Source organism: Panicum virgatum, chromosome 9N (assembly GCF_016808335.1).
Source record: "Panicum virgatum strain AP13 chromosome 9N, P.virgatum_v5, whole genome shotgun sequence".
Taxonomy (NCBI): Eukaryota; Viridiplantae; Streptophyta; class Magnoliopsida; order Poales; family Poaceae; genus Panicum; species Panicum virgatum.
Window position 1 is genome coordinate 12577096 of NC_053153.1, and position 13916 is coordinate 12591011.

The window sequence follows — 13916 nt, forward strand, 5'->3', positions numbered from 1 at the left end:
TAAAGATAATAATGTATCTCGCGAGTAACCGGTAATTACTCGGCTTCTAAAGTTTTATGTGTCTCACGAGTGTCACGAAGTCACCCGACTTCTACCGGACTTATTTAGCCTGGCACCGCTATCGACCTAGACATACTAGTAAAAACTCAAGAAAACCTAGGGATCATGCAGCTTAGGGTTCCAATCAATTTCTAATATGTAATGCACAAGTAATAGATAAGACATATACATAGTGAATCATAATTTAAAATAATAGGACATGCATCAGGGCTTGCCTTGAGTCTGCTGCTCAACACTAGGGTGAGTGGGGCCTTGGGCCGACTCCTCGCGACCCTCCTGCTGCGGGGCTTGCCCCTGGGGCCCCTGTGGCTCCGCAACCATCTCGTATACGACCTCCTCCGCCGCGGCTGCTACACGTATGCATATGTATATGACATGAGAAATGCATGCACGATTTATAAAAATTACAAGTAATCAATACCCAAATAAATTTCTAACTAACTGTGTCAACAACCACCTATTTACCCCTGCTCAGCCCAGCTATACCGGTCAGACCGGTCCCCCTTAGCCTACCGTGATACCGGTCAGATCGGTCCCTCCGACCGGTCAGACCGGTCCTACCCAGACCAGAATCTAGAAACCTTGGCGCGGTGAAAATCGCCCACCAACTCCAAATACCTTCTAGGATCTAGTTCAGGGGTTCATGTGGATGCTTTTGACCAGAGGAAACCACCTAAAACCTTCTAGAACAAGAGATCGATGCAACCCTAACCTATTTACCTTGAATGGCTCTTCCTCCACGAAGAACTTGTGATCCCGCATCACCCCATGGAGGAGAACATGGGGAAGTTGATCCTCCACCGATTTGAAGCTCTCCCCGCCCTTGGAATCCAATGGAGAGGAGGGATTTGGAGGTGAGGGTTTGAGGGAGGAGGGAGCTCGGGAGAGAGACTGGCTGGGCGCTGGGGAGGATGAATGAGTCGTTGGGAGAGAGAGGAGAGTGATTTAAATGATGTGGGGCCCAAAACTGCCAACTCGGTTTAGACCGGTCAGACCGGTCGCCCATACCGGTCAGACCGGTCCGGGCTGAACTGGGCAGAATTTGTTAAAAAGTTTCTCTCCAGTGGTTTGTGGCGCTAATGACCATAATTAGCCTTAATGACAGGTAATTAATATCTGAGGTGTTACAATTACACAGGTAAAGCAAAACCTGCAACTTTAATTTGTTCTTCGAAAAAAAAGCAATGCGAACTATCAATTGCCGAAAGCAAATGTTCAGTCATATAGAAGTCAATTAATGCGCCCCTCATCTATTTATGTTTTTATTTTTTTAGCTTGCCTGCGTCGCAATATTTACCGTGAATTTAATTAGACTGAGATGGATGAATGGTATGTTTTTTTGGTTAAATCGTTATGCTCTTCATGTATATGTGATCTTGGTTTAATGGTTTTCTTTCACTAAGTTTCAATTACGCACCGATGCAAATTCCGATTAGTCATGCTGTCTATTGCTAAGTTGATGATTCTATGGATTTGCTCCATTTTGCTACAAGGATTTTAGAGAACAATAATTCACTTGGCAGCTATATATACCAGATTGGATCGAAGATGGAGGCCCTCGGGGCCACCTAGCAGTTTCATCAACCTGCCGAACAGGATGGGCCCCCGGAGTGCGAGATCCGAGAATCTGACCGTAGCTTATTTTAGTCCCGAGATTAGGCATGTCGTCCGCCGTGGGCCCGGCGTGTCGGCGTGAGCGTGACCTTGGTTTGTCTCTTTCGCTGACGGCTGACCCCAGAGAACACAACCCGCAGCCTCCTCTGCTGTCGCACGCCACTAATCATGGCTTAATGGGCAATCATGACGGTGCTGTAATCAGGAAATGGATTTTTGCAAAAGCAGTGTGATAATCATTGCAGGATCCCCAAGGGTTTCCCTGAAACGAGAGAGCATTGCTTTCCAAAATCAAATTTCCAGTCGACTGAGGGCGCTCTCGTGCAGATACCAGAAGTTCAGAACCCAATACTAGTAGCTCCCAGACCCAGGATTCGACAGGAACAAAGCGATAAACAGAGAGCGGCCAGCCGGCCAGAGCGCCCGATCGATCCGTTTCGGCCTCGCTGACGTGCTCATCTTTATCCGCGGACAGCGACGCCTCGTCCAGAAACTGGTCTGTTGAGTTGTTAATAAAGGTAGCGGTTTGTTGCGCCGAGAAAGCGACTCTGGAGTCTGGAGCGCTGGAGGTTGGAGCTGGAGCTGGAGGCATAGGCCCAAGCTGCAGCCGGTAGCGCCCACCACGGGCAGTGTGTGTGTGGCTGAGCATGAGGCTTGAGCTGGGCTCGTGGGTTCGCTGCTGCGGTCGGCGTCGGTCGGCAGAGAAAGATCGACGGCGACGCCGCCGGCGGCATTAATCAAACTGCGAGAAAGCGCCAGCAAATCAAAAGCTCGACGACAGGGCGGACGGCGACGTCAGGGACCAGCTGGCCACGCAGGCCGCGGGTTCGGCGCCGGGACGGAGAATCGGAGCGACGACGACACACGGGATCGCAGATTCCGCAGCCGCCGTGCTACCGGCGCCCGGGAAGCGGCCGTGCTACCGTCACCTTTTCAGGGAGTACCAAGCCTGTATGGGCCAGCGCAGATCCCCTGCCTGTTCCCTCGTGCAGCGTCGCGTTCCGGCCTGAAAGGTGCCGCCGAATAACCTGTGCCCTTCAGCAGTGCCAGCAACCAGCAGGACTCTCGACAATTCAAAAACGTCCACGTTCGTTCGATGAAAAATTATACACCTCCTTGGAGTTTTCGAATGACGTGGTTGCAGCAGCACAGCGCCGTGATTTTTTTTTTTTGCTTGGAGTCTCGCATACTTCTCTTCTTCTGAAAATGTTCGCGTTTCGAAAAAGGAAAACAGAAAACGTTCGCAGGCCAAAGCATTTCCCATTCTGAGCGGGGCCGAACACTTTGTACCCAAGCCCACCCTGAAAATACTACCGGCCTGGATTTCGGCGGTTTTTTATTTTTATATTTTATATTTTCGTTTTTTACAAAAATATATTTTCGATTTGAAAATTTACATGAATATACCCCGGCCGCCCGGCAGCGGGGGCATGGGCTTTTGTGAAAAAAATTCACGAAGAAAATTGCACAGAGGTCCCTGGGGGCCGCCCGCCCGCCAGGCCGCCCGACAGCGGACCGGCCGGCCCTGGGCGCTCGGCTGCAGGGCGACCGGATCTCCCACCCTTATATAAGAGTTGGGCTGGTCCCCCCACTCCTCATTTGCATCACTAAAATTCCAGAAACCAAGAAAAAAGAGGGAGGGAGGGACAGAGGCGAAGCCCTGCCGGATTTTCGAACTGGCGACTGCAGGTAACAAAAATTCTGGTACGCTTTACTAATAGATTATGTTGTAATTATTTTTATTGAAACAGTAGATTAACAATCAATTTAATTATTGTTATGAGTGATTAGTGGTATATTTAGGTGCAGTTACTTGTAATGATTAGCGTTGATACAGTACATTTAGTGTTAGATTAAGTATTAGAAAGTACTAGAAAATTGTTAGAGAAATATTAGAAAATCTTAAAAATTGGAAGATAATATTAAATTTTTTTAGAAAATATTAGAAAATTGTAGAAAGTATTTTGTTGAAATAGTAGTTTAGCAGTCAGTTTAATTATTATTAGGAGTGATTAGTGGTACATTTAGGTGTAGTTACTGATAATGATTAGTGTTGATATAGCATATTAGCAATCTGATTGCTCACTTGTGATTGCCAGGGCTCAACACCATGACATCCTCAGGATCCACCTACATTCTATGGAGTAAGGTGACGGAAACAGTCCCCCAAAGAGTCCAGGTGTCTATGTGTTTTTGTGGATCCTTGTGCAAACACAAATGAGCAAGACTCAGGATCCGCTAATTTGTAAATTTTTCAAAACGGACATATATTTTTAAAATTTTATTTTTTTTAAATATAAAAAAGAAAAAAACGCCACTGCTGTAGCCCTGCTAATCGGCACGGCAGAACCACGAAGCCCAACACGATTCACGAGGCGCCGCCCCGCACACCGAGCGAGACGGGCGGCGACAACGGGAGTGTGCCTCTCGGTTTCGCCCGCGCGGAATAAACTACTGATTTCCTCTTCCCGCGCCCCAACTCCGGCCAGGTCGCCGCCGTCCGCCCCGCTCCCCCAAACCCTCGCGTAGGCTCCTAGCGAGGACCCCGAGGAGCATCGACCGCCACCAGTCCACCACTGCAGCGCCGTCGATGTGCGGCAGGGCCCGGTGCACCCTCAGCGCGGCGCAGGCCGCCAGGGCCTTCGGCTTCCCCACCACCACCGCCGTAGCCGGTCCAGGCGGCGGCTGAGGGGATGCCCCCGCCGTGCGGACGCTCGACCTGGACCGGTAGGACCATTCTCGAGGTACGGGGGGAGTCTTCGCCCGGTCAGCGGCGTCTCTTACTCAGGTTCCGGGTTCCGGGTTGGGCCGCAGGTTTCGGCCGTCGTACAACGTGTCCCCGGGGGCGTACCTGCTGGTGGGCACCGTGCGGGCGCAGCCGGCGGCCGGCGGCCGGCGGCGACGGAGGACGAGGGGATGACGGGGCGGAGCCGGTGATCCAGTGCATGAAGTGGGGGCTGATTCCCAGCTTCACGGGCAAGACCGAGAAGCCCGACCATTTCAGGATGGTATGTATAGCCTTATGAATTGGCTGCTTAATCGTCACACCGTTTGTGTTCTTACGCCTGAATTGGTTGCTGTGGAACAAATCTTTCCTTTGTTTAAAGTTAGCTTATGATGATAATACAAGGAGAAATCAAATGTATAGAATTGCTAGGGGAATGCAACTAAAAGTGGTACAAAGTAGGTCTTGTTTTTGTCATGTTTTAGCATTTGCATTGTAGCTTGGCATTCTAGTGTGATTTTCCTTCTTCCTAATTTTGACATTAGCAATGCGTGGCTAAAATATTGGTAGGTTGAGTACGTTATATTTTTTAAAATAATGTGTGAAGTACTGAACTTTATGTGCAACCAATGTGTGTGACATACTTCTTATCACTTATTACCGTTGAGAGTACACATTAGAGTTTGCAGAAATTCAAAGGTGTACATTGTGAATTTGTGATAATGGCCATGTAAGAAGAATATAATTTTCTTCATAGTGCATAGAAGACTTCCTACTTTGTCATTTAATTGCCCATCCAAAATCACTGTTATACATTTGCCAGTCCAATTTTTACCTCTACTCATTGCAACCTTAATTTACTTATCCCTGTCAATTGCCATGCCCTGTTCCGCTAGGCGGCGCCTAGACGGCGCCCAGGCGCGCTTAGTCGCTAGGCGACGGCCATCGCCAGGCCTAGGGGGGGTAGGCGGCAGTCTTGGCGCTAGGCGGAGCTAGGCGGCGATTAGGCGGAGCGGAGGCGGCGCGGAGGCGCGCGAGGCGGACGCGCTGTCGATTCCCACGAAAACTTTGGCCCCGCGGCGCGAGCGCGCTCGATTTCCCGCGCAAAAGCAGATGGGCGGCCCGGCGCGCGCGCAACTGGATTTGGCGGCGCGAAATCGAGCTGAAAGGATAAGGGGGAGAGAAGAACGACGGCCGCGACTCGCCGCCTGGAAGCTCCTCGTCCCCGACGGCGCTAGCTGCTCCTCTCCCTTCCACCGCCGGCTGGTTCCCCCGCTCGTCCTCAACGTGAGTTGCCTTCCCCCCCTGCCTGCAACTTCCACTTCCCTGCTGGTCTCCCCTATCCCGCCGGCTGCTCCCCTACCTGCTCCTCTGCTTTCCCCTCCCGTGCCGGCTCTGCTCCTCCCCGCCTGAAGGTCCACCCGCCGGCGCTGCTCCTCCTCGCCTGGGAAGTTCCACCCGCCGGCGCTGCTCCTCCAAGCCTGGGAAGCTCCGCCGGCCGCACTGCTCCTCGAACCTCCTCCCCGCTGCTGCGCTGCACTGCTCCAGCCTCCAAGTCTGCAAGGTCCTCACCTGCCGACGGCCTCATCCTGCTCCAAGGTCAGTCCCCTCCCCTGCTCCTAGGCTGACAGAGTATTATGTTGTTGGTGGCAATTGCTGCTCCTAGGCTGAGAGCATTATGTTGTTTGTACAGAAATGCTTCTGGTTGTGAAAGAAATTGGAGCGGGTTTGAAGGGGTTAGTACCTATCTATTATGAACATTTCAGCAGCATTATAATTAAATTGCACAACTGAAAATGCTCTTATTTTTAATTTATAGATACACACTAAGAAGAGGAATAGACTTACTACAGCCCGCCTCGAAAAGTTGGTCTATATTCAATTCAACAACAGGCTGCTTAGTAAGAGAGAAAAGATCAAGACAAAGAAGACCACTGATGTTCTCTTGTCTAGTTATACAACTGAAGTTCAAGGTTTTCTCCAAGAGGGTGGAGATGATTGCGCATTAGTTGTCTTTAGAGATGAGGAAGATGAGGATGAGATGGAAGGTACAGGGATACCTTGGGTTGTTATTGGAGAGGCAGTGGGAGCAGAAGAGCAGCTTGAGCAGCGTAGAAGTGGTAGAGTGAGGGAGGCAAGGGAGCTCTATGAAGGAGAAGAGTTTTCGTCCGAAGAAGAAGAGTATGAGTCTGATGAGGATGAGGATGAGTGAGGCGAAGCCGCTGATTTCCCTTGTTTGTTCAAAGATTTCCCTTGTTCATAGCTTTTGGTTCAGGTATTCAGTGCAATGCGTGAGTCATGATCTGTAATATAGTGCTTGTGACTAGCATCTTAAATTCAGAAGCATCTGGTTATCCATGATCTCAACCTTGCTGGTTTCTGACTGAAAATGGAGCTCTGATCATGTGTGGTGTGGTGTTGCACTTGCACACTGCACATCTCCAGCTTGTGTTCTGACAGCACATATTGTTTGTTAGACATATATAGTTGTGTATACTTTTCTCATATTTTCCCTCTAGTTGGAGGGGTTCCCTGCATATTGTACACTGTACATTTTGCCCTTTGGGCTGTTGGAATAGATGAGTTGGTCATTTGCAACATGGTAACAGAGCCTAGGTTTAGGGTTCACCATCCCGCCGTCGCCGGCGCGCCTCCGGCAAGCCGCCGGTGAGCCGCCACCGCCGACCGGCGAAGCCACCTCCATTCCCTCCTCCCTCCCTCCGGCCCGCGCCCCAGCGGCGTTTGTGCTCTCGCGCGGCCACCCGTGCCCCTACGCTCGCGCCCGGCCGTCCTTGCGGGCTAGCGCCGCCTGTTCGCGCCGTCGTCGCCTCCCGCGCCGTGCCCTCGCGGCTGCCCGTCGCCGCCCTCGCGGCCGCCCGCCGAGGCCCTCGCGGCCGCCGGCAGCGGGCTCCTCTGCTCCGCGGCAGGCTCCTGCACCGCCGCCCGTGCGCCCACCCCCCTCCTCTGCTCCGCGGCTCACGGCCATCTGCCGCCGCCCGTGCGCCACCCCCCTTGCGGGCTGCTCTGCTCTGCAGCAGGCTCTGCCCTGCAGCCGGCTCTACCCCGCCGCCTTGTGCCGTGCGCCTCTGTGCCCCGTGTGCCTTTTGAGACTCTGGTTCTTGAAAAAAAACAGAGAGCACCGAGTGGCAGCTGCTTTCATGGCATCCCTCGGAAGGCCGGGCGCCATTCCTGTTCCTCGCTGCCCTGTCATCTTCAATAGCACAAATTGGGGCGAGTTTGCCTTTCACATGGAGATACACATGGGCGGACAGCAGTTGTGGTGCTATCTTACGGGTGAGCGGTCTTGTCCGCGCACCCCAACTCTTCCCACCCCACCCATCTATGCACCTGATGCGGATGACGCGGTCAAGAAGCCTCTCCTTGAGGCTTTTGAGTCTCAAATGGAGGCTTACCAGTCAGCTCTTGATCTTCAGGCGAGCTGGCTGCGTGAGGAGGCCTGTGCCAAGGCTATCCTGCTCGCGAGCATGGAGGTTGACATCTCTTTGTCCCTTCGTGGTCTCTTGTAGGGTCGAGATGGCAGACTAGAGGGGGGTGAATAGTCTTTTCTAAAACTAATTGTGCCGGCTAACCGAAACTTATGCGGAATTGAAATTATTCGCTTAGCCAAGACTTCACCCCTCTAACTATGACTCTAAGGCACCTCCAAAAAGATCCTACACAAAGCAAATGGAGTGCCAAGCTAGCAAGAGCTCTCCTAACAATTCTAATGCCAAGCCACACAAGTCTAAGCACTAGTACTTCACAAACCGGGGGAGCTCCTACACAATTCTAATGAGTAAAAGCACAAAGCCAAACCTAAGCTCACTAGATGCTCAAGGACAAGGATACTCAATCCAAATCCAAGAGCTCAACTTGCTTAGCTACACAATCTAAGCAAGAGTAACTAATTAAGCTACACAAGCTAACTAGTTACACTAGAGAGCAACTACACAAGCACAAGATATAGATGAATGTAAATACAAGGCTTGTGATTTGGAGAATGCAAACCACCGAGAAGAGTAGACAAAATTGACACGGTGATTTTTATCCCGAGATTCACTTGGTTGCCACCAAACTAATCCCCGTTGAGACAAGCTCCAAGGTTGTCGCCGATCCTCTTGCTAGTGGTGACTCTCAAGTCACACTCTCCCACGTGGAGTGCTCACACCGAGCTCTAGCACATGATCCGGCCGAACCACTTGTTGTTCTTCACGTCTCGCTCAACTAGAGTTGCTCTTCGCGGCTCCCGCGGGGTGAGCACAATACTCCTCACAATCTCTTCTCCGGAGCACCGCACAATCTTGCGGGCTTCAACGGAGCCTCTTGCCACCAAGCCGTCTAGGAGGTGGCAACCTCCAAGAGTAACAAGCACACCGGCTTGCAACACGATCACCTAGTGCCACTCGATGCAATCTCTCAAAGCAATCGCACTAGAATCGCTCTCTCACTCGATCGGATGATTACTATCAAGTTAGAGTGAGAAGAGGGCTCTCAAGCACTCTCACACATGGACACTAAGTCCCCAAGGTGCTCAGCAACCTCAAATGGCCGGTAACACCCTCTATTTATAGAGGGAGGCCCCAAACTAGCCGTTACACTCAAATCCCGTGAAAACAGAGTTTTCGCGGACTGTCAGCCTCACAGAGACCGGACCGTCCGCCATTCAAAACCAACGGCTAGAACTGCAATAATTATGTGTCAGAGTCACCGTTAGAGCCCCTGGCGGACTGTCCGCACCCCTGGGGCGGACCGTCCGCGGTTCAAAATTTCGAACCAACCGATTTGCAAATGTCTCTGACTAAATCTGGAAGTGACCGGCGGACTGTCCGCTCCCTAGGGGCGGACCGTCCGCCGTTCAAAAAGTGAGCACACACAGAAACCGCAGTGTTTCTGTCCCAGAATTTTCAGTAGGAGGCGGACCGTCCGCCCCCAAGGGCCGGACCTGTCCGTAGTATAATTTGGACACCCAAGACAGAACTACCAAGTTTTCTGCGCCCGTTTCAGCTTTTAAAGGCGGACCGTCCGCCCCCATGGACCGGACGGCCTGCAGTTCATTTTGGACCATCAACAGAGCCAAAAACGGTTCTGTTTGAGCTCATCCGAGATAACGGCGGACCGTCCGCCCCCCAGGAGCGGACCGTCCGCAGGTCTATTTCCAGCAGAAATGTACCTCGATAAAACGGCTATAACTCTTAGCTCCAATGTCCAAATTTGGTGATCTTGGACTCTATGGAAAGCTTATTCAGAGGGCTACACAAACCCAATTGAATATTTGATCCAAAACACAATGGATCAAAGCAATATTTCACTCCAAGAGACAACCTAATCTCCGAAGAACACCGAAAAGCCTTTCTTGCTTCCCCAAGTTGATATACATCAACTCCAACTCTTTCTCCTTTGCAAATGTGCCAACAACACGTGAACAACACCATGTGCATGTGTGTTAGCATTTCACAAACATTTTCAAAGGATTTTCACTTGATCTCACCACGCCACTCGATCCTAGCAACATCGCAATGTTAGATCGCTCAAGTGGCACTAGATGACCGATATGCAAACAAGTTTGCCCCTCTTGATAGTACGACCATCTATACTAAATCTAGTCATGCACTTCTCTACACAACCTTTGACCGGTGAAATGAAATGCCCTACAAATCATACCTTTGCCTTGCGCATTCCATTTTATCTTCCCAAATATTTATGCTACACAAGCACAAAACTCCATCAAGCCTTTTGATCATCATCATGAGTCAACACTTGGCTTGATCTTTCTTAAATGATGTGATCCTCTCCATATCATCACATGACCTCTTTGGTCCATCGATCTTGACCTTGCTCGCTCTTTACCGTTGCCTCGGTCCATCGGCGCCAAATCTTGCCCAAGCTTCACCGCCTCGCGGTCCCTCGCTTCAAAGCCTTGACTTGCCCTTCTCCATTGCAACCGGTCCATCAAGCAAAGCCTTGTCTTGATCTTCTCCACTTTGGTCACATAACTCCATATCAAGTCTCATATGCAATGAGCTCCTCGATCACACTACATGAGCATAGCATCAGCCCTTAGCCATTTCTCCTCCATGGCACATGTTGCTCATACTAGTGTCTTTGTGTGGACTAATCTCCTGTGTATCTCGACATAAACACTTATTAGTCCACCTAAGTTTTCACACAATTACCAAAACCAAACAAGAGCCTTTCATCTCTCCACCTCTCAGTCGATGTGGGCTCACCTTCGCCGAAGTTACGAGATTCGTAACGAGGCGTTGTATCTCGCGGTGGTGGAGGAAGCCCAGTCGCTCCGTCAGCACGACTCTACCGTGGAGGAGTTTCACCGTCAGATGTCAGCCGTCTGGCATCGCCTGGACATCTTGGGTGCGGAGTACTGCCCCGTTGGCACTTGTCGGTGCTGTGATCGTCACTGGGGCCAGCGAGACACTCTACGCCTTCACGAGTTCTTCTCCCGCCTCCGTCCTGAGTTCGAGGTTGTCAGGTCCCAGCTCCTGACCCGTCGCCCTCGCCCGACACTCGACGAGGCAATGCCGGAGCTATGTGCTGAGGAGACTCGTCTTCGGGCGGGGGCATGAGTGGGACTCCGCAGCCCTCTGTTTTGGCTGTCCGAGCTTCCCTTCTGTCCACCGCTCCTCCACAGCCACCACCGCCACCGTCCACCGAGCCTCAGTGTGGCTATTGTGGCAAGTATCGCCACACTGAGGACATCTGTCGGAAGAAGCAGCGCGACAAGAAGACTCGCCGTGGGGAGTCCAATGCTGCTTGCTCAGTCTCTACCTTGGAGCAGGAGGTTCTCACGTTGTTCCGCAGCCTCAATGCTGTTGCTTCCTCACCCTCTAGCACTATTGCTCGAGCTTCTGGTACTCCACCACCACCTTCCTCAGGTATATCCTCCAAGTGGTTCTTTGATTCTGGCGCATCCTTCCATATGACTCCGGATTCTAGTCAATTGCCATCCCTATCTATTGTTGACCCACCTCCTATTGTTCAGACAGCTGATGGCACCTCTCTTCCTGTTGTTGGTAGTGGTGTTCTTTCTACATCTTCCTTTCATGTTCCCACTGTCTCTCATGTCCCTCAACTTACTATGCAATTAATGTCTGCTGGTCAAATCACAGATCATGGTTGTCGTATCATTCTTGAGTCTAACTCTTGCTGTGTTTAGGATCTTCGTATGGGGCTTCTGGTGGGGACTGGGCCTAGGCGTCATGACTCACAGCGCCTATGGGAGCTTGACTGGTTGCGTCTTCCTTCGCCCACTCTGGCTAGCCAGTCATCCAGTCCTACTTCCGCTTCAGCTACTTCCACTACACCTACTTTTGCTCAGTGGCATCGTCGTCTCGGCCATCTCTCCGGCTCACGACTTTCCACCCTTGTTGGTAGTGGTGCTTTATGTAACACCCAGATGTTAACCTTCCCTGATTAAATTTAATCATGGCCATTAGTTTCAAACTTAAGCGATAAACCTTCAGAGGAAAATTTTCCTATCAACTGGGCCGGACCGGTTCGACCGGTTGGGACCAACCGGTCAGACCGGTTGAACCTGTTATATTTGTTTTGGCCCCACAATAATTAAAACTAAGTCTCTCTCCCTCACTCCCTCACCAGCACTCTCTCCCTCTCTCACGTTCACTCCCTCCCTCACTCTCTCCCTCAAGTGCCTCCCTTCTCCCCCAAACCCTAGACCCCTAATCCTCCACCCCAACTTGAGATCAAGGCCAAGGAGGCTTCAAGATGGTGTGGAGCACCTTCTTCTCCACACGCACCTCCCCGGGGTGCCCTTGATTTCAAGTTCTTCGCGCCGAAAAATCTCGTTCAAGGTACTCCAACTTGTGCCGGCCCGATCTATCTTTCTAGGAGGTTCTAAGTGATTTCTTTTGGTCAATCGTCTCTATATGCATCCCTCAACTAGGATTTAAAAGGGTTTCGATTTTTGTTGGTTAGTTTTCCCACAATAAGGATTTCAGTTCTTGGTAGAAAAAAAAATACTTATCGGAACTTCCGACATTTGGTCGGAACTTCCTACGCGATTGAATCGGGCAGGCAGAGCACCCTTTGTCGGAGAAATCTGACACTTCCGATAGTTATCGGAACTTCCGACACTATCGGAACTTCATACACGATTATTTTAGGCGGACCGAGCACCCTTTGTCGGAAGAAACCCAAAACTTCCGACGTTTGTCGGAACTTCCGACCCTAGGTCGGAACTTTCGATCAGCTCTGAGCAGCAGAGCTTGTAAAATGCATAGAAAATTGCAGAAAAAATCAGAAAAATGCAAAACCAATTGTGTTAGCTTCGTATCTTCATGCTCTACATGGTAGAACCATTAAATGCATGGTTTGACAAGTTCTTCTATGTAGTTTTGTTTATGCTAAATAAAGGCCTTTATAGCTTGTTATATGGATAAATAGAGAGTTAGATTCATTCATGCATTTCTCATATCATATGCATACGTGTAGCAGCCGCAGCGGAGGAGGTTGTCTACAAGGTGGTTGCGGAGCCACAGGAGCCGCTAGGGCAAGCCCAGTAGGAGGAGAGGCGTGAGAACCCGGCCCAAGGCCCAGTTCACCCCAGTGCAGAGGAGCAGCCCGAAGGCAAGCCCCGGTGCATGTCCTATTATTTTAAATTATGATTCACTATATATATGTTTATTTATTACGTGTGCATTAAGTTTTAGGAATTATTTGGAACCCTAGTTACATGATCCTTAGGTTTCTTGAGTTATACTAGTATGTATAGGACGATAGCGATGCCATGCTTAATAGGTCTCGGTAGAAGTCGGGTGATTTTCATGTCACTCGCGAGATATAGGATTTTATAGAAGTCGAGTAATTGCCGGTTACTCGTGAGAGGTATAATTATCTTTATATACTTCAGTAATTGAGATATGGAACGCAAATGTGGAAATGATGGAAACTTGAGACCGGACGGGGAATGATGGTGATATATAGGTATGGCAACAGGACAGGGTTCCTGGATGTCTTAGCCCCGTCTGTGTTGATTAAGGACCGGTCGTTGTCGGCAGTGCTGATCGGGGATTGAAATGTACTAACCGCATACCGGGAGTAGGAGGTAGTCGAAACCAGTAAGCCTAGTACTGCCTTGCATTGAAAGTACAGGAACCCGCACCTAACTCCTAGGGTAGTCGAGTGGCCGCGGAGAAATGGGTTGCACGTTTTACTTTTGGCGGTCTCTCGTAGGGCTCGGCTGACTATATGTCGTTGGGCTGGTTCCTGTAGTTCGAGGCGGGGAGGAGAATGGTTGGTGCGTGTGGTCCGACGGGACTTATGCGTGCCGTGTTGGTTAGGTCCACCTTACAAGGTTAAATCGGATCGATTCGCCGTGTCTCGCGGATATGAGGGTTTTGATCTCTTTGTCGCCTCGTAGAAAATGAGTTAGAATAATTGTGATCTATAATGGATACTACTTTGAATTTAATATTGAATGCTCAACCTTGATTGCTTTAGATATCCAAACATTAGTTGATAGTCTATCTATATAAAATATGTG

General features: G+C 50.5%; 1 protein-coding gene and 1 pseudogene across 1 annotated transcript; both read left to right on the forward strand.

The window, feature by feature from the left end:
• The first annotated feature begins 4054 nt into the window (after positions 1-4054).
• LOC120693472 lies at positions 4055-5214 on the forward strand (annotated as a pseudogene).
• A 298-nt stretch (positions 5215-5512) lies between these two features.
• On the forward strand, positions 5513-6753 carry LOC120688715. The gene is made up of 4 exons (XM_039971101.1): positions 5513-5686; positions 5815-5963; positions 6093-6135; positions 6219-6753. The coding sequence occupies exons 1-4, from the start codon at positions 5513-5515 to the stop codon at positions 6609-6611; spliced, it is 759 nt and encodes a 252-aa protein (XP_039827035.1). The 3' UTR covers positions 6612-6753.
• Positions 6754-13916: the final 7163 nt, after the last annotated feature.

Coding starts and splice junctions, on each gene's coding strand:
- LOC120688715 (XM_039971101.1), top strand. CDS start 5,513: ATGGGCGGCCCGGCGCGCGCGCAACTGGATTTGGCGGCGCGAAATCGA. Junction 5,687..5,814: donor TTCCCCCGCTCGTCCTCAAC/GTGAGTTGCCTT, acceptor CCCCGCCTGAAG/GTCCACCCGCCGGCGCTGCT. Junction 6,136..6,218: donor ATTGGAGCGGGTTTGAAGGG/GTTAGTACCTAT, acceptor TTTAATTTATAG/ATACACACTAAGAAGAGGAA.